The 21027-nt window shown below is 40.0% G+C and overlaps 1 protein-coding gene across 1 annotated transcript in view; it reads left to right on the top strand.

Annotated features, from left to right (window-relative positions):
* The first annotated feature begins 13655 nt into the window (after positions 1 to 13655).
* Positions 13656 to 21027, top strand: part of AMN (amnion associated transmembrane protein) — an 86370-nt gene continuing 78998 nt past the window's right edge. Inside the window, exon 1 of the mRNA XM_063290361.1 lies at positions 13656 to 13753. Coding sequence (XP_063146431.1) covers positions 13711 to 13753 — 43 coding nt within the window. The 5' untranslated portion in view covers positions 13656 to 13710. The remainder of the gene's footprint in view (positions 13754 to 21027) is intronic.

Consider the following 21027-nt stretch of genomic DNA (forward strand, 5'->3'; position numbering starts at 1 on the left):
CACAGAAGAAATGGAGTAGCCTTCATAATTAATAGTCAAGTGGCTAAAGCAGTGCTCAGATACAATCCAAAAAACGATAGAATGATCTCAATTCAAATTCAGGGCAAGCCATCTAGCATTACAGTGATCCAAATATACGCCCCAACCACAGATGCTGAAGAAGCTGAAGTAGAGCAGTTCTATGAGGATCTGCAGCACCTACTGGACAACAGGCCTAAAAGAGATGTTATTTTCATCACAGGAGACTGGAATGCTAAGGTGGGCAGTCAAATGACACCTGGAATTACAGGTAAGCATGGCCTGGGAGAACAAAATGAAGCAGGACATAGGCTGATAGAATTTTGCCAAGACAACTCACTCTGCATAACAAACACTCTCTTCCAGCAACCTAAGAGACGGCTTTATACATGGACTTCCCCAGATGGACAACACCGAAATCAGATTGACTACATCCTTTGCAGCCAAAGGTGGCGGACATCTATACAGTCGGTAAAAACAAGAACTGCAGCTGACTGTAGTTCAGATCACGAACTTCTTCTTGCACAATTTAGGATCAGACTAAAGAGATTAGGGAAGACCCACAGATCAGCTAGATATTGTTGGCAGAATGCTGGGAAAGCCTTTAGCCCAGGAGAGACCAGAAAAGTCACACACCAAGCATTTCTATTAAAAATAATTTATTTACAAAAAGCAAAAGAAAAGCAAAACATATTTAAAGGACTTAGCTCTCATTGAGAGCTACCTGGCTTACTACATATCGGCAGAGAGAAAAAAAGAGGAAGTAAGAAACAAGTCCGGGCAGGTTTCCTCCCCCCAGGCAATTTGCATGAAGCACGTGCGAGGAGACAATCAAATACAACCTCTTCACCGGGCCTAAATGATTAGGTACAATAGCAGTCTTAATCGTTAGTAGGAAAACCTCAACAGATATGAGCTCACTAATATTCCTAAGGAATATGCAGTGGAGGTGAAGAATAGATTTAAGGGACTGGGTCCTTTAATAGTAGATAGGGTCCCAGAAGAACTATGGACAGAAGTCCGCAACATTGTTCAGGAGGCAGCAACAAAATACATCCCAAAGAAAGAGAAAACCAAGAAGGCAAAATGGCTGTCTGCTGAGACATTAGAAGTAGCCCAAGAAAGAAGGAAAGCAAAAGGCAACAGTGATAGGGGGAGATATGCCCAATTAAATGCAAAATTCCAGAGGTTAGCCAGAAGAGATAAGGAATTATTTTTAAACAAGCAATGCACGGAAGTGGAAGAAGACAATAGAATAGGAAGGACAAGAGACCTCTTCCAGAAAATTAGAAACATTGGAGGCAAATTCCAGGCCAAAATGGGTATGATCAAAAACAAAGATGGCAAGGACCTAACAGAAGAAGAAGAGATCAAGAAGAGGTGGCAAGAATATACAGAAGACCTGTATAGGAAGGATAACAATATCGGGGATAGCTTTGACGGTGTGGTCAGTGAGCTAGAGCCAGACATCCTGAAGAGTGAGGTTGAATGGGCCTTAAGAAGCATTGCTAATAACAAGGCAGCAGGAAATGATGGCATCCCAGCTGAACTGTTCCAAATCTTTCAAGATGATGCTGTCAAGGTAATGCATGCTATATGCCAGCAAATTTGGAAAACACAAGAATGGCTATCAAACTGGAAAAAAATCAACTTATATCCTCATACCAAAAAAGGAAAACACTAAAGAATGTTCAAACTATTGAACAGTGGCACTCATTTCACATGCCAGTAAGGTAATGCTCAAGATCCTGCAAGGTAGACTTCAGCAATTCATGGAGCGAGAATTGCCAGATGTACAAGCTGGGTTTAGAAAAGGCAGAGGAGCTAGGGACCAAATTGCCAATATCCGCTGGATAATGGAAAAAGCCAGGGAGTTTCAGAAAAACATCTATTTCTCTTTTATTGACTATTCTAAAGCCTTTTACTGTGTGGACCATAACAAATTGTGGCAAGTTCTTAGTGGTATGGGGATACCAAGTCATCTTGTATGCCTCCTGAAGAATCTGTATAACGACCAAATAGCAACAGTAAGAACAGACCACGGAACAATGGACTGGTTTAAGATTGGGAAAGGAGTACGGCAGGGCTGTATACGCTCACCCTACCTATTCAACTTGTACACAGAACACATCATGCGACGTGCTGGGCTTGAGGAATCCAAGGCTGGAGTTAAAATCGCTGGAAGAAACATGAACAATCTCAGATATGCAGATGATACCACTTTGATGGCTGAAAGCGAAGAGGAACTGAGGAGCCTTATGATGAAGGTGAAAGAAGCAAGTGCAAAAGCTGGCTTACAGCTAAACCTCAAAAAAAACCAAGATTATGGCAACCAGCTTGATTGATAACTGGCAAATAGAGGGAGAAAATGTAGAAGCAGTGAAAGACTTTGTATTTCTAGGTGCGAAGATGACTGCAGATGCTGACTGCAGTCTGGAAATCAGAAGACGCTTAATCCTTGGGAGAAGAGCAATGACAAATCTCGATAAAATAGTTAAGAGCAGAGGCATCACACTGACAACAAAGGTCCGCATAGTTAAAGCAATGGTGTTCCCCGTAGTAACATATGGATGCGAGAGCTGGACCATAAGGAAGGCTGAGCGAAGGAAGATCGATGCTTTTGAACTGTGGCGTTGGAGGAAAATTCTGAGAGTGCCTTGGACTGCAAGAAGATCAAACCAGTCCATCCTCCAGGAAATAAAGCCAGACTGCTCACTTGAGGGAATGATATTAAAGGCAAAACTGAAATACTTTGGCCACATAATGAGAAGACAGGACACCCTGGAGAAGATGCTGATGCTAGGGAGAGTGGAGGGCAAAAGGAAGAGGGGCCGACCAAGGGCAAGGTGGATGGATGATATTCTAGAGGTGACGGACTCATCCCTGGGGGAGCTGGGGGTGTTGACGACCGACAGGAAGCTCTGGCGTGGGCTGGTCCATGAAGTCACGAAGAGTCGGAAGCAACTAAACGAATAAAGAACAACAATTATTCCTGCCTATGTTGTTGCAGAACTATTGCTAGTAGGGGGGATATATAAATTGTCACATTTGTTCCAGTGTCTTCTAACATATCTTAAGAAAACCATACAGCTGTGCTTAGGGACAATTAGTCCAGTAATTGTTTTTTTTTGGTCTTGTTCTGCATTTGATTTGACTTTGCATCTAGATCTCAGTGTCAGCCCTACCAAGCTGTGAGATAGCCATCTTTCTCCATTTATTTATTCATTCATTCATTCATTCATTCATTTATTCATTCATTCATTTCTTTTACTGTTGCCTGTTGCCAACTTCCAGGCAAGATCTTCAGGTGAACTTTCCTCAGTTTTTTCTCCCGCAGTGATTTACTGTTCAGTTCAAAATCCCACTTTCTTCTGTCATATTTCTTGTGGTTGCAGCAGAGATCCCCCTTCCCTATTTTGTAAACATGATCTTAAAACTTACCATCATGCCTGTTTCACTTTTCAGTTGCAGTGAGAAATGGGGGCACACAGGAAGTCTGCATCTCTGTTGTGTATATCTGTTATATTCCCATTTTTTTTTCTTTTACTCTCACCATAACTTGTGTACAGGTGCAAATTAGAGCTTTTATGTGCTCAAGAGTTTGACTGACTAAAGATATTTTGCTTTCTAAGACAGAACCATAATGGGTGCCCTCTCCCCCAGATGAGTAAATTAAGCTAAAATAAATAAAATTATTTTTGAACGTAAGGCAGAAAAAACATTAATTCCTCTACTTGGGAATAACTAACTAAAATAACTAAAAATGTGCTACTCTTTCAGTCATTTGCCTGAGGAAACTTCTTCACAACGTTTCTGCCTCAGAGCAAAGCCTGGCAGATATGGGAAGAGAGTAATTATCAAAATTCTCAAGTTGGTTAAGTGAGAATGAACATGGATCTGGGGCTCCACACAGAGTGAGAACAAGTGGACAATTATTTTATTTATTACTAGAATTTTATTATTGAGGGGAAAGGATTGGAATTTTCTGCTTTTTGAACCAAACCTGCTTTGCTCTGAGGAAGAAATGTTGTGAAGAAGTTTCCTCAGGTAGAAGAATTAGTGTTTTCTCTGCCTCATGTGACACACATAAGAAAACAGGCAGAGCTTCAATTGCACTGCCATGACCACCATCTTAACCTTTTTGACCATATCCTTCAGACACCCCAATCTCATGTGTTACCCCTGAGGTCTTCAAATGAGGATTGAGAAGAGCAGCCTGCTGCATTTGACAGCCTTGGTGCTTTTGCTATGGAGATTGCTATATTAATCAAAATACTGCTATTTATTTCTCAAATGGCTACTCACTGCACATTATCCATCAGCTGAAACCATCTTTTGGGTTTGCATTTGATCTGCACTCACAACCCTCTGCTGGATGCAAAGTCTTGTCATTGCTTTTATTTATTGAGATTTATTGAGATTTTGTAGGTTTCTGAATAATGCTCAACTGCATACCAGCTGTATTACTGAATGATAAAACTTGCTGTAGGCTCATACTCCAGTGTAATGCAGTTATTATTGCTTTATATTACAGTATGCCATTCTTCTTTCCTGAAGTTTTTATGGATAAGGCTTCTTTTCAATTACAACCCACAATTTATATAGACCTACAAGAAGATGTTTGACTATTACATATGATCACTGATTTATTCCCTTCAAAAAGCAAGCTTTATCACTGTCTATCAATGTCACCTTTCACATCCTGTTTCCCAGTTCATGCATGAGAAATATTTTTGTGGAATTATCTACCATTTATATGCCAGTGAACTAAAGCTTGAGATAGCCTAGAGAGTGTTTTGGTGTGTGGTTTATAAGCTTGAAGATCATTGTTCAGTCCCTTCTGGAGCCCATGGCTGGGGAATAAAAGCCAAAGATTGTGGGTTTCCCACAGGTATCTGTTGGAAAGTGTAGGAAGAGAATGCTGGATTAGATAAACCTGTGACAATATCTGCTACGGTTCTCCTCAGACACCCAGAAGCAAAATGCAGCAGCAAGATTGGTGATGGGCCAATCCCATCAATATAGAGTGACACCAAGTGTGAAGTCCTAGCATTGTCTACTAGTAGGTTTCCAGGGTCAATTCAAAGTGTTGGTCATAAACTTTAAATCCTTATATGGTGCAGTACTGGGATAATTCAGGCAATACCTTGCCAAAATAAAATCTGCCATCTAGAGATGGCCTCTTGGAGGTCCCCACTCCTTGTGAGGCACACTGGGCATAGAACAGACAACAGATCTTCTCACTGGTGGCCTGCATTTTATGGAATATTATTTCCTTGGAAGTAGAGTGATTCCTAATCCTCCTTGCATTTTGTAAGCAAGCTAAAGCAATATTATTTTGATGTGTTGGCCTTTAGCTGAATCTGGGTATTTACCATACAGTACATACTTTGTTTACTGCTGTATTTTTAAAAATTGTTTTGTATATTTTGAACTAAGTTGTTCACTGCCCAAAGTCTATATGGATTGAAACAAGTTATAAATATTAATGTATGAATGAATAATTAATAATGTTGCCCCATCCTAAATTAACCACTAGGGTGTAACCTCTGACTCATCTCCTTGGCATTAATTAGCCAACATTTCCACTTTTCAAATAATAATGAAATTATTTATAACTAATTTTCTGCAATGTGTGTGCATGAGCTTGAGACAGTTTCTTTCTGTTTTTGTCTCTTTATGTTTTATGGTGAAATAAATGAGCAGCTGCATTTATGTGCTATTTTTCAATCATTCACATTCACTTTTTGCTTAAGAAAAGAACCTAAAAAGACTATGACTGGAAGGATTTTGCATTGTTGTTCATAAATCAGCTTTGGGCATATGTTTATGTACTCAGCACTGAAGGCAGAAAGGGCACCCATAAGGAACTTGATTCTACCCTGGGTGTAGCCTTAGACACGTTTTGGTATCATCCTTGAACCTGGAATTAGCAGCAGTTGCATAAACAACCTCTTACCTGTTAATGTTGCACCCGCAGAGTGACCTTCCCAGGGCAGAAATAACCTGCCTGCCATTAGCCAAGATATGCTTATTAAAAATATATATTTCAATGGAGCTTAATAGATTTTTTTAAAATGATGCTGCCAGAATATAGCAAATTATGCACTCCAACCAGTGCTTGAAGAGCTGTATCAGTGGTTGATATGTTACTAGGTATAATTCAAAGTGTTGGTGTTCTTCTTTAAAACTATGGGCTTTATATTTGTTGAACATTGCTCTATGGATTGAATTATGCAAATTCTTTGTCAAGTGCTAACTACCTGGTGGTACCAGTTAATTCATGTTCCTATTGTTACCTGCCCAGAGTTATTCACTTAAGATGGGCAACCAAACAAATTTTATAAATAAATAATTAAACCAATTTGACTGTATATAAGTAGACTCCCTGAAAGAAGGAGATCAGCAGTATCCAATGGCTGCAGTCCAATTATCAGTGTATATACTACCTGTAAACTGCACAGATGGAGCCATGTTTGATAACTAGTAGTCATGTCAAAATGCACATTTAGTACAGAGAGACCAGCATTCCATTGTGATTACATGGATCAGGGAGACTCATTGTACATTAAGCTGCTATTGGTATATGTGATCTTCCTTGAGCTGTCAAGTTACATAATAGGGCTGTACTGTTTTTGAAAATTATTCAGAAAAAGTGCTTTGGATCTCACACAAAAACAGCATCTTTCTACTGTTCATTAAAACAGACCATCTTTCTTCAGGCCTCCATGTGAACCTGGAAAGGTATCCCATCCAGCTGAGGACCATATTCATTTAGGTACCAGGTTTCCAAATATGGATTAAGGTATATGTACCTGCAAGTCTGATCGTCCTCAGCTGGATGGGAAACTGGTGCAACCAAGTAACAAAATGCTGTAATCTAGATGTTGGTTAATGCTATGGTTAGCTTTTGAAATACAAGTCAACAGCTGTAGCCAGTGGAAGAACATACATGCATACTCCCCTTTTGAAGTAAGTAATATTACACAAATCTCAGAAAAAGGGGCAATAGTCAGCAAAAACTAAATTAAATTAAACTAAAAGGGAATTTAAGTCTAGTTTACATCAACACCATTCACTGTAATCATCAACACCTTACTATCCCCACAAAACCATCCTTCTTTCCCCAGAATCCAAGGATCTCATCAACCCAATCCAATCATAACATTTTTCAGTTTTCCCTTTTCTCTCAACTCATTCACTCTTCCTTCATATATTTGTTTTGTGATTCAGTCCTCATTTATGTTTTCTCTATGCCTAAACTACTTTGATATATTTCTTTTATACTTGTCACTCATTTTTGTATTCCATCTACATTCAGCATCCATTTATTCTTAACCGTACCTCATGTTATTTTACCACAGATACTACTTAAGTACTCCATTCCCACTGCATTCAACATAATTTTATATTTATCATGAAATACTCAAGCCTTATTTCCATATAAGAAAAGTGGGCAGAAGCACACTTTAATACACAGCCATTTACACATCTTTTGACATTCATTCTTTATAACAGACCACATACTATCCACTACCTCCCGGTATGCACATGTGTCACCACTGCTGTACAAACTGCTTTGGTTGTCAATTGGCTTCCAGGTGCAATTCAAGGTGCTGGTTGTTACCTCTGAAGCTTTTTATGACATAGGGCCTGCATACCTGAGGGACTGCCTATCTCCAACTGTTTCTGCCTGCCTGGTACATTCTGGCAGAATGGTTATGCTGCAGGTCCCTTCTACTAAATGTAGTCATCTTATGGGACCAAGGAAGTGTGCCTTCTCTGTTGCATAATTTAATCCTATTCACTTTATAATCTTCCTTCCTTCCTTCCTTCCTTCCTTCCTTCCTTCCTTCCTTCCTTCCTTCCTTCCTTCCTTCCTTCCCAGTGAAGAAGCAGTTAAGAAATCTCTGGTCCACATATTTCTGCATTGCACCACACTGAATTTTCCCAGTTTTTTTCACTGTCACTTCCTGAACATTTTCAGTCAGAATCTGCCCAAAACCTTCTGAGGCAGTTAATAAACACACACCCTTACTGATTTTTTTCATTCCCTCTTACTATCTTCCCCTTTGTACAGGGAAACAACAACAGCATTCTTCTAATCATCAGGCCCTGATGCAGTCTTCCCACACATCTGAAATAAGTCAAACAGCCACGCCATAAACAAAACACATCATTTCTGCCTGTCACATCAATATGTTCCTACCAGCCTTCCAACTCCTATCTATCCAATTTCTTCAATTCTATTATCTATACTTGCAGTTTTACCATATTTAATATTCTCACAGCATTTATGACTTCTTGTTCATTCATTTTTCTTGGACTCTTACAGCATTCACTTCAATTCCACTTGACATATCACCATCAGTTCCATATAGATCTCTAAAATACTCCTTTCAGCATTCCCTCACTTCAAATTAATCCTAAATTATTTCATCATTTTTAGTTTTCATTCCACTCAATCTACTACAAGTTCCTTGTTTACCCCTTTTACCTATATCCCATTTTTAAAATTTCCATCAAAATTGCTCTGCATTTAGTCTGCATCTTTTAATCCATCCTCGCTCTTTTAGACTGTATTTTTTGCAGATCTCTCTTTCTCTATATACACACTATATGATTTTTCTCTCATCCTCATGTTTTGCATGAATCATTCTCCTACATGCACTGTTTTTTCTCACCCATAGCTTTTTTTTTGGCTTCATTTCACCAAATACTTTTCCGCACTTCCGCACGTCTGTTCCAAGCAGCTTTAACTTTCCAATAGAAGAGAACATCCTTAGCTCAGGGTTGAACTGTGGAGTCCTCGGTGCTCTCTGAGGTTACCCAACTAGGTAATATTATCAGTGCAACCATCTTTTTCCTTCAACAACTTTTCATTCATTCTGAATGCAGAAAACCCTATCTTCTAATACTTTTTGATACAGGCCTTACATTTTCTCTCCCTGCAGGCATTTCACTTTCCCTCTAGTTTATCCCTCCCACCATATCTCTTTCTGTGTATCATTTTTCTAGCTCCTACCTGCCCTCCAATGCCCATATGTCCAGTCTCCTCTTGAACTCTAAAGAGCAATCCCAGGTCCTGAGGGTTCCTCATCCAATATAATCTCCCCTAACCCTAACCATCCAATCTTCAATTAAAACAGCTCCCTGGGCCAATACACTACCTACACACACACTCAAAGGCAAATTTCTATGCCTCTTCCACCACTACAGCTCATTTTCACCAGGTCCACAGATGGCAAGCACCAGCACCACTACAGGAAATAAGCCTCTTCTGTCTCTTCCCTGGAGAGGAAACAGCCATCCAGTCCAGAAATAAAATGTTTTTAATCTTATAGTCCACATCAAATAGTTTGAGACCCATCCAGCAAACAAATTTGCAGACATTGTAAAATCTAGGCTCTTCCACCACAAGCATTCCAATTGCCTAGAAATGGTCTTCTCCCCATTTGCCTATGAGGGAGATACGATGGTGGTCATATCAGCTCACAACTTCCATCAGAGCAGTCGCAGAACTCAGGTGAGAATTCAGCTTTCTGTCCAGTCTGATTTTGTTCCTGTTACTCACACTCCACAAAATCAGAACTCTACAAACCTCCCCTGCCAGCCCTCCCAAGATCAGCTGCAGCTTCTCTTTAGATTGAGCCTACCACACACCATGATCTCCACTTCCAATAGGAGCCTGCCAAAGCTTGCTGCCAGCACTACTATCCAGGCCACAGGCACTTCAAAGTCAGCAATCACCTGAGGTTCCCATCCAGCAGCAGGCTGCCAAACCAGCTCCAGAACATAAAAACATAAAAGCATAAGCAGTGCCCCTCGGATAAGACCACTGGCCCATCTAGTCCAGCAGGCTGTTCTCACAGTAGTCAACCAACTGCACAAGGAAGCTCACTAGTCTCCCAACAGTTGGCCTTCAAAGGCAGTCACACACCCATCAAGGTTAATGGCCATTGATCCCCATGACCTCCATGAATTTGTCCAACCCTTTTTTGAAGCCAGCCAAGCTGGTAGCCAGCACTACATCTTGTGGTAGTGAATTCCAAAGTTGAATTATGCATTGTGTAAAAAAAAAATCTTTAGTCTGTCTTGATTCTTCCTGGATTCAATTTCATTGGGTGATCTCTGGTTCATTTTGGGGAGGGGAAAATAGCTTCTCCTTGTCTACTTTATCAACACCATGCATAATTTTGTACATCTCAATCATGTCCCCTCTCATTCGCCTTCTTTCTAGACTAAAAAGCACCACATGTCATAACGTTTCCTCATAGAGAAGCTGCTCCAGTCCCTTGATCATCTTAGTTGCTCTCCTCTGAACCTTCTCTAGCTCCACTATATCCATTTTGGACAATGGTTTCTGCCAGCTTCTCACTTCATTAATTGCCACTGTTGCTTTGCCAACACTGCTCAGGACTCCATTCACATAACTCAGCCACATTCTATCATAGCCAACAAACCTTACTTAACTCCTTTCTCTGTCCCCACCAAAAGCAACCTACTTTTTCCAAAGCCATACTGGGGGAGAAAAAAGCCAACTGTCAGAATCCTTCATTATCACCTTTGTATCCTTCATTACGTATATCAATTTTTCCATAACAGCCATTAATCATGCTTTCAGAATGGTTCCTTTGCCATATATATACATGAATAGACTTATTCTTACATCAAATATTTGAAACAGACCTTTTTCTATGCATAGGATCACCAGACAATCACTATTCTGATTCTTTTTTGGTTCTCCAAATGGCTCAACCACTTTTCCTTACTCTCTTATCTCATTCTCACTCATCTATCCATGTCACTGAGGAGAATAATTTTTCTCTGGGTCATATTCACAAATTTTGCAACACTTTCCAAAACTAACTCCTGGTTCTTTCATTATCAGCATACTGGAGCATTAACATGAAAGTATCACTGAACCAGAAATTTGTGTTTTCACACACACCGTAACAATCTAGATGAATCCCATTCATACTTTCTAACATACATTTTAGTCCTTTCATTTCTAATTACCCCAAGACTTTACTTACATAAATGTATTCATTCCTTACATTCCCCAAGAGCAGACCACCTTCATTTAGATGCTATTAAATTCTTCTCTTTTAGTTTCAGGAGTGCAAAATGTATCCATTTTTCTTCTTTTCTTCTCTTCTATTAATTAATAGTCTTTACTGAATCCTCCTCTTATGTTCCAACTCTTTTTGCCTTTAGCAAGAAAAACACTGTTATATAAACACATTTTACCTTCTTCTCTGCTCCTTCTTTTGCCTTCTCTTCTCTTCTCTTCATGATCATCACCATCATCCAATTTCCAAATTTTAATAAAAAATTATTTTTATTCACTGATTTCTTCAGGAAGATTAATTGGAAAAAACTACTCATTTGACGCTATTATTAGCAATTATTAGATAATGGACCTTTTAGAGTGGGAATGAGCATAATGGCATAATGGATAGCGGCTCTATCGAATGTTAGCATTTTACAAAGAATGAATGAAATTCAATTAATGAAAGCTTAATGATAATTCCTAAACCAATGACAGAAAAGGAAACTGATAGCACTAATCTACAACTCCACTTGCTTTGGGAAGTTCCATTAACTTTAACAGGACTACTTTGGAATTAATAAATTAAATTTGCAGTGCATCATTCTCTTTTTGTTCCTGCTTCACAAGCAAATAGTTCCATGGGGATGAGACACATCCTGGCAATTGCACCTCTTCAATTGTATGCATTTATTCATATTTTTTTCCTTTATTCCCCTTTTATATTTGGTGGTATTATGTGTTGCAATTACTTATGGATTTGGTTCATGTTTGGACAAACATGGACAGAATCTAAAGATAGCTGCACCTAAGCATAAGTCTTCTGAAGGAGACAAAATCTGAATCAGATATTTGTTGGGGACCAGAGGCACAGATAGTGTGTGTGCAAAAAGAGATGCATTTTTCCCCAAGGACTCCATGTAGAGAAACAGAATTAGGAACAGATAGTTTTATGAGAGACTGCTGTAGTTTCAACTCATGTGGATTATTTCAGCAGTGCTTAGGGAGAGGGTCATCAAAAAAATATATTGCAGGAGCAAGATTGGTAAAGAGTTTTGGAATCTGTGGGATCTGGGAGAACTGAGCATTGGTATTTGCTTGGAAAATGCTTGGTGGCCCAACCTTTCTTCTTTGCCACTATGTGCTTCACAGTCATCGTCTCCCTTAGTTGTTGCATTTCTGTTTCTGTGGCTTTGCTGCCAACTAAGTCTTAGATTGCTCTCATGCCTTGTAACTCTCAAGGCTCTGCATTTACTTTTCTGAAATTTTGCATTTTTTTTTCTTAGAGTCATTTTCATAAATGTTTCCCAGAAAAACAGAAGGCAATGCAGCTTCATTGGCTGTGCCACTAGACTCTTCTCCTTCCAAAAATGCCTATTGCAATAGCTGTGGCTACTGGATTTGTTTTATTTCTTGCTCTCTCCCATTTTCTTTTTTGTATTTTATCTATTATACACTGTTATTTACATTGTGCAGTAAAATTGAATGTATGAAAAATTGTATTTAACAATAGGAAAGAAATCAGTGAAAATTATCTTAAAGCAATGTCTGCAAAATATTTAATCCATTATACACAGATGGCTGCATGTAGTTACATGTTATGAATAGGGAGACATCATGCAATAAGGACCAGCAGTAGTTCTATAATACAGCACATATTTGCAAGCAGAAAATCCCCAATTTCTGCTTCCATCCTTGGGTCAGAGAACAAGTAATGGAAAGATCTTTGAGATCTTGGGGAGCCAGTGTGATGTAGTAGCTTGGGTATTAAATGTCATCAAATGGGACTGAGGAAGCATGCCTTCTCTGTTGTGGCCCCCACCCTCTGGAACAGCATCCCCCCCAGAGATAAGGATTGCACCCTGTCTCCTAGGTTCTGGAAAACTCTTAAAACCTGGCTTTGGTCCAAGGCCTGGGGTTGATGTATTAATGTATCATTGTACTTGGGGAGGGGGGAGCTGTTTTGTTTGATTTGCTTTGTTTGATCATTTTAGTCTGGGCTGCCTGTTTGGTTTGTTGTTTTATTTGCTTTTATGGATTTTCCAGTTTTGTACGCCACCCAGAGTCTACTGGAGTTGGGCAGTTACTAAATTTGAATAAATAATAATAAATAATATTAGACTAAGAATGAGGAGATTCAGAGTCAAGTCCATCAAGTCAGCCATGGAAACTCTTTGGACAAGTCACTTGCTCAGACCCAGACATAATTCCCAGGGTTATTGTTGTGGGGATAAAACAAAGGCAGATCCCCTGTAAGGTAGCTTGAGCAACTAGGAAAGAAAGGATATCAAACAAACAAAGGACTCTTTGTGGACAGTCATCTGTGAATAATGCTGTGTTTAATGGAGATCCCCAATCTACTGGACCTCTGCTTACTGCTGGCGCCTCACCCTTTTGCGTAGCATTAAAGAGTGTGAGATGCTGCTTTCAGGGAAGGGCTATAGCTCAGATCATGCTCCAGCAGCAATGCATGAAAGACAGGTTGTGTGCCTAAACTAAAAAGGACGAATCCCCTTATTATCACTACAGTCATCTTCCAGTCCTGCAGAGTTTCCTTAAATTACAAAGTGTCATATGATAGGGAGAGTCCAAAGTTCATAGGGAGATTAAGAGGAGACGAAGTAGAATCAGGAGGCTACAAAATGAAGACATTCCTTTCCTCCTTTGTTTTCATACAGGTTCTTGGTAAGTAAATACATTTCAAGTACTGTCTAAGATTGGGGGGTGAATATCAAATTATTTTCTATATTGCATAAGTATTTTGCAAAAGTGCCAAGGATTTGATCATTCATGATATATTTATAATTCAGGCAGAAAAGGTAATTTCCATGTAGATAGTTTTGGGGTAATTTGCAAAGCCAGCACATTCACAGCAATTCTGCAGCTTGGATTTTTCCATTCCTTTCCTTTCTATCTCTGCTTCTCCCTCTATCCCCACCCGCCCAGTGTAAAGCCTGAAGCTACTACTGTGAGCTAACTTCTGTTAAATATGCATTGCTATTTAACATTCAAAGACCAAGATCCCTTAATGCAAGAACTGATTAAAACAGAAGTCACAATTTATTTATAGAAATTAAACACAGCAACAGTACCAGAACTGTTGAGAACTGAGAATGTTTTATTGCAATTTGCAACATTTTATTATATAAAATACCACAGTAATTACATTAGAAGACAGAGATTGAACGTTTCTCTGGCACTGTAAAGAAAATAATACTTAGAATCTATGCAGTAGATTTCAAAACTGTGATTTAATGCTTAATATAATCCCATCAAGTTTTACAACAACACTGCAAAGTAGGCTGGTATTGTGATCCTTAAATTACAAACAACTGAGATGAAAAGAAAAATGGCTTGTATAAACTCAAATTTCATCCAAGAACTTTCCTCACTGTACACCAGCCCTGTGTTCTTATCTATGACATTTTGTAAATTTGTATTTTGATTGAATAATAATTTTAGAAGATTAGAAAAGGAACAAAATTATTGATAAAAAGGCACTTTTCCAAGAGTTGTTTAATCAAATGTGTGAAATTTTAATTTGTGATCATCATTGTCACAGTATTTTGTTTTATTCAGTGAGTATGGCTGTACTATTTGTCTTACTATAATTTACTGTTTGACAAGGAGACAACACTTTTAATTGCAGATAAGAGTTTGCCTGAATGAATTTCTTTCAGATAAAAGAGAGCTATCTCCACATGGAGTGTAGATGACAACATCTATTTTATGTAGCCATATTTTTTTACATATTGGAAAGCTTTCAATCCTACGATTCTCTTACCTGCATTTAGAAGTGACATAATCCAGAATCAAGCTAAGAGTCTCAGTTATGGTGAAACTAGAACATGGGTATTCCTATGTTTTAAAGAGACAGAAGATTTTATAATGGATCTTGGTTTTTTTATCCAATGTCTTATACTGGCACAGAGAATTAGTGCTAAATAAAGTACAGGAAAACTGCTATTAGGTTTTCCAATACATTGGTCATGTATCTTACTTTATAGAAGATTTGCTTCTATTTGAGTCTAATCAAATCTAGTTCAAAGACTAGTTCAAAGACTCTATGAAGAACGAACCGAAGCCATCATCTTCAAAGAGATGTTGCACATAAATCACCAGTATGGCAAGATGGAATACCCACAGAAATTCAGTATGGTACGCAACAGAAGAAGAATCAGTAAAAGTTCTAACCAAGCTATGCCAGCAAATCTGGAGAATGACACAGTGGCCAACCGACTGGAAGAAGTCAATGTACATTCCAATACTAGAAAAAGGAGGCTTAACAGAGTATACAAACTATTGTATGATATCCTTAATTTGACATGCTAGCTAGCAAAATAATCTAATCCAACACAGATTAGAGTCCTACATTGTCATGTTCATCATTTCGATGTGCCTGATACATCGTACCGGTTCGCATGCCAGAGCGCTGACGCGCATTCCTAGCTGGGAGGGAGCTGCTGTGAAACCTTGCACCGAGGGCTCTATCTCTGTTCGCTAAGGAGGAATGTGTTTGGGTTATCTTTTTGTGTCAAGGTCTTTTTGCCTGTTGATCAGCAGAACTCGTTAGGAGCACCTGGGAATGTGAATTTGAGACATTTGAAGGGGGTGGGTGGGACTCTGTTTGTAACGGGACTATTTAGTTTGATTTTAGGTGCGCTTTTCTCATTCTCAGCTTTCTTTGTGTTTGCACTCTATCCTTAATAAAATCAGAACTTAAACTTTGTTTTTGAGTCTGAGTACTTTATTGGGAAAGGCATTCATTACATAAAGCTGAGAATCACTATAAAATACCTCGCTAGTCTCTACCAAGAAATTTTCTTGTGAAAGAAGAAGTTAGCGATGGCAGAATTGAAACCGGAGTCCATGGGGTTCGGAGAGGCGACTAGGCAGCTCCTCGAATCGGCATTCCCAAGCCGGGATCCGAGCCCCCTCCCTTCTCACCTCGCCCGCTACGCGGGAGATTCCAGCTCCAGCCCGGAATTGGGTGGATCGATGGAGGGGGGAGAAACGGAACAACCTGTAACAACTGGCACCCCTCCAGAGATGATGTGGGATACGATGGGGGAACCCCGACTGGGGACGTCTCACATGTCTTGGAGACTTCGTTTTCCCCTGACTCCTGAAGTGGAATCTACGACAGTGGCGACGGGACAACAGCCTGAGGCGCCACGACAGGAAGAAGCTGTCACACCTGAAAGGATAAGAGTGATGGAGGCGAAGCTGGAGTCGATAGAATACATGTTGAAATCAATTTCTTTGGCAATGGGTGGTCAGGTGAGAGGCGATGGGAGTCCAGGTCCCAATCAACCATCCCCCATTCCCCCTCCCCCGCTGCAGATGCTGCGAGGCCGCGGATGGTCGCGGGACGCATCCCTGCCACAGAGGGGTCCACCGTCAGTATCCTGGGGGGCTCCTGTTCGACCCCCAGTTGGACCCACACCAGCAGGAGGGGTCACGAAGGACTTTCCCATTAAGTTTGATGGTGACCCTACCAAATTATCCTTCTTCCTCACCAATACCACAAGCTACATGGAACAATTCAAACATTGTTTCGCGTCGGAAAAGGCTAAAATCACGGCAGTGGCCACGAAGCTTAAAGGCAGGGCAGCCGACTGGTATGTGCAGTTAACTGAGGCAAAAGCCCCTGAACTTGGCTCTTTTACATACATGGAAAAAGGGATGCCAGATGTTCAAGCTGGCTTTAGAAAAGGGGAAAGAAAATGAGACATTATTTCTGATGCACACTGGATAATTGAGAAAGCCAAAGAATGTCAAAAAGAAGTCAATATGTGCTTCACTGATTATAGAAAGGCTTCAGTTGTATCAATCATGTCAAGCTGTGGAATGTGCTTAGAAAAATGGGAATCCAAGACTATCTCATTGTCCTCATGAGAAACCTATATACAGGTCAGGAAGCTTCAGTACAGACAGAACATGGTGAAACAGACTGGCTCCAGGTTGGCAAAGAAGTGGGACAAGGCTGTATACTCTGCCTTTATTTGTTCAACCTACATGCTGAATATATATTAAGGGAAGCTGGATTAGGAGATAAGCGCAGTTTTAGACTCCCGAGAATCCTGTGGACAGCCAAGAAAACAAACAAATGGAACATTGAACAAATCAACACAGAATTCTCACTTGAGGCACAATGACCAGGCTCAAATTATCCTATTTTGGACACATTCTGTGAAGACCTAGCTCTCTGGAGAAGGCTCTAATGCTGGGAAGGGTAGAAGGAAAGAGAAGAGGATGACCAGCAGCAAGGTGAATGGACAATACAGTGGCAACGGGTGCACTGTTGGAAGACCTGAAAGACCAGGTTAGGGAGCGATCTTCATGGAGAAAATCTATCTATGTGGTCACTAAAAGCAGACAACAACTTGATGGCACATAATCAAGTTAGCAATCAAAATAGCAAGATACCTATTTAAATCAAAATAATTATTTCTAAATTCATATCTAAATATTTAATTTATCTCAGTTGCCCTGTTTGGGTGACACAGTAGTGGCTACAGCTCTACAACATTTGTTATGGATGGGCTTGAATTGGGCCATGAGGGCAGTAAATTGTAACAGATATAGAGGATGAAGCATCATGGTGCCATTTCCCAGATTTCACATTTCCAAAGATGTAGCCATGTAGAAGGTAAAAACAGCAATTTTGGAAGTGGGTAATAGAACATGAAGGACTCAATCCCCCTCAGCTACAAGTGGGAGGACCCATTATTAGTAAAGAAAAATAATCAACCATGGTTAGCCTATATCATCTCTCATTTGGCCTTAAAAGAATCATAGGAGAAACTTTAACAGGGAACTTGAATTTAGAGAAGTTTCCCTAGTATTGTGCTTTCCAGATGTGTTAGACTGCAGAATCCATAAATCTTGTTGAGCTGTAAATCCCAGGAACCATTTGGCTTGGGGATTATGGGAGTTGCAGGTAAGGGGTGGAAGAAGGACCTGTGCCTAAGAACTTGGTGAGTCATTGCTGATGAAGCAGTTAATGAAGGGGAAGGCAAAGAGATAAGCACAGCAATTTCATACATTTCTATCTGGAGATTCTCGGAGGGCCTTCTTATTGAATAGATATCTGGTCATAATTCAGAAATAGCAGTGCCTCTCTTGCTTTCAGCTAATTAGAGTCATGTAAGGGAAGACATGCCTTTTTACTAATTAATCCTAAAATGCTGTCTTCCACTATCTCCTTCTCAAAAAACTGTATCTCAAATACATCAACTTATAACAGGTTTAAAGTTTCTATAGAATTCATACTCTGATATCAGATTATATATATATGTGTATACGCGCATGCACACACACACACACACACACACACTCACACTCATACTGTTTGATAGACAGTAACCTACCTGAAGCCCTAGAGCATCAGTTAACATGCTACTGGAGCTCCAGATGGCCCTTTAATTTCACAAAATGGTCTCCTTGTTATGAACCACATTTATGTTCCTGCTTTGGCTGATTATAATACTTGTCTCTGAAAACAGTAGCTTGTTACCTAACATGCTATCAATGAAGAAAATCAATTCAAGACCTAGGTAGGTTGTGAGGAGGCTGGAAATGGGCCTGCTCGGTTTTCTGCAGAACATGAATACAAGTAAGTAAATGATTGAGCTAAATTTTGTTTTGTTTTGTTTTAGCCTGGCGATGGCAGTTAATCATCAATTTCTAGATCTAAGAGATGCAGGAAGCAACTTCTGTTTCTGTTACATTTTCCTCTGAGTGTGCCACCTTTTCTAGGCATCCATTCCTCTCCTATAATTCATTTCCAAGGGTTAGAGCTTTCTGGACCCCTTTGCTGCCATCAATGGCTCATCTGGACTTCTGCTGTCTGACTCTGGTAGTCCTGACTTTGCCCTCATCCCCACCTGGGTTATTTGCTACTTTGTGGAACAGAAATGGAAGGAAAAGCCATTTATGGTTGCCTAGCAACCAGCAGACACAGCTTACAGTTTAAGAGTCACTGAGAAAAACATAGGCAGGGAATACCAAATATTTACTTCCTTTCTTATAATGCCACCCACGAAAGTAGAAAATCCTTGCTGGCTTTAAGTATACCAGCACTAGAATTTAACCTCATGGCTTCCTCACAGATCAGCAATGGTGTGAGATGAAGGATTTGTGACTGGATGTTTTGCTGAGGGCCTTTGTTGAAGGTGTGGGAGGTGAAATGAGGTTGCCCATGTTATCAACATGCCCCAAAGCTGAAGTGCCCTTTGGCCATGTGTGATAGCAACCATGCATTAAGTGATAGGCGGAAAGGAGAGCTAAGTGCGAAGTGATATATGCTGGCAGTGCTTCTTTGTGCAAGAGGCAGACCTGATTAATTGGCTGTCTACATTTGTCCTGGCCCCCCTCTCACACCAACATGGTTGTGAGAAGATTGGAATAGCCATTATGTTGACATTGGGGGCATGGCAGTGAAGAGTTCCATTGAAGGCAGCTTGTGATATTTTGTTATGTTTATCATAAAACAGTTGCTGGGATTAACATTTTGTTAAAAGTTGCAGTGGAGAGAAACCTTTTCACAATTTCATTTGTTGCATTTAAGTACTGCTAAAACTACTGGCTTATAATTGGCTCAACATTGGGGAAAAATGTATAGTATCAAGCTAAACACATTCTTCACATTGCCATTTGAACCAATATTAGAACTCCTATGACTTCTATTATTATTAGTTGTAATAATCTAAAGGGACGCGGTGGCGCTGCAGGTTAAACCGCTGAGCTGCTGAGCTTGCCGATCGGAAGGTCGGCGGTTCGAATCCGCATGACGGGGTGAGCTCCCGTTGCTAGCCCCAGCTTCTGCCAACCTAGCAGTTCGAAAACATGCAAACGTGAGTAGATCAATAGGTACCGCTTCGGCGGGCAGGTAACGGCATTCCGTGTAGTCATGCTGGCCACATGACCACGGAAGTGTCTACGGACAAACGCCGGCTCTTCGGCTTTGAAACGGAGATGAGCACCGCCCCCTAGAATCAGACACGACTGGACTTAATGTCAAGGGAAACCTTTACCTTTACCCTAATGATCTAAAGCTTAAACAACCCAAGTATTTTGGCCATCAGTAGATCCAAACATAAGCATATCATACTGTATCCATTTCAGCCTTGATAATTCCTGATTCTTCTCACTTTACAGCCAAAAATAGAATCAGAGAGATGAAAAAGGCTATATAGCCCATCAAACCCAACCAGCTGTTTAGGCCAGAAATCCAAATTGAAGCATATCCAATAGATGATTGCCCAGCCTCTGAAAGTGGACTTTCCCCACTAGCAAGTCATGTTATTCTCCCACCCTGGAAGTGTCAAAAAACTATTCCAGCATGAAATGTACTGTCCCCATTGCCAGTTTGTATCTTACTTCTGTTGCCCCTGTTCCATATCATTGTAGTCACCCAACTTTAAGATAATGAGTGACAAAGCCTAACAAATTTTATAAAGCTTGAAGCTGTCCTTAGATAGTAATCTGAATAAGGGGAAAAGTACTTTTCTAACACTGGTACAGATATGGATAATTTAAACCTGTCTAAATCATGGGCTAGTGTTCAGATGAAGGCAATATAATGAAGTCTTGGGGAAAAAGGCGCTGCCATGCTACTGTTAGGTACAATTGGGACATGACTTTTATCTGGGAAAGGGATTTTTACCACTGTCCTCAGTTATAAATCAGTTTCACTGAAAAGTTCTAGGATTTCTTTTATCTAGCCTTCAACAATAACCTGTTTTCCTATAGTTTAAGATAGTCCCTGTTCTGTACTCTGTAATGAAAGAAAAAGGTATTGACCTTCTTCTGTGTGACACTGATCTAGAGACTTGAAAACTTATATTATTTCCATCCTGTCAGTCTTACCTGTTTGTAACTGATCCATTTTCTCTGAATCTTTTTAAAATGTGATGCAGAGAACTGAACATAGGACTCAAGATGGGTCTGACTAA

Source organism: Candoia aspera, chromosome 1 (assembly GCF_035149785.1).
Source record: "Candoia aspera isolate rCanAsp1 chromosome 1, rCanAsp1.hap2, whole genome shotgun sequence".
Classification (NCBI taxonomy): Eukaryota; Metazoa; Chordata; class Lepidosauria; order Squamata; family Boidae; genus Candoia; species Candoia aspera.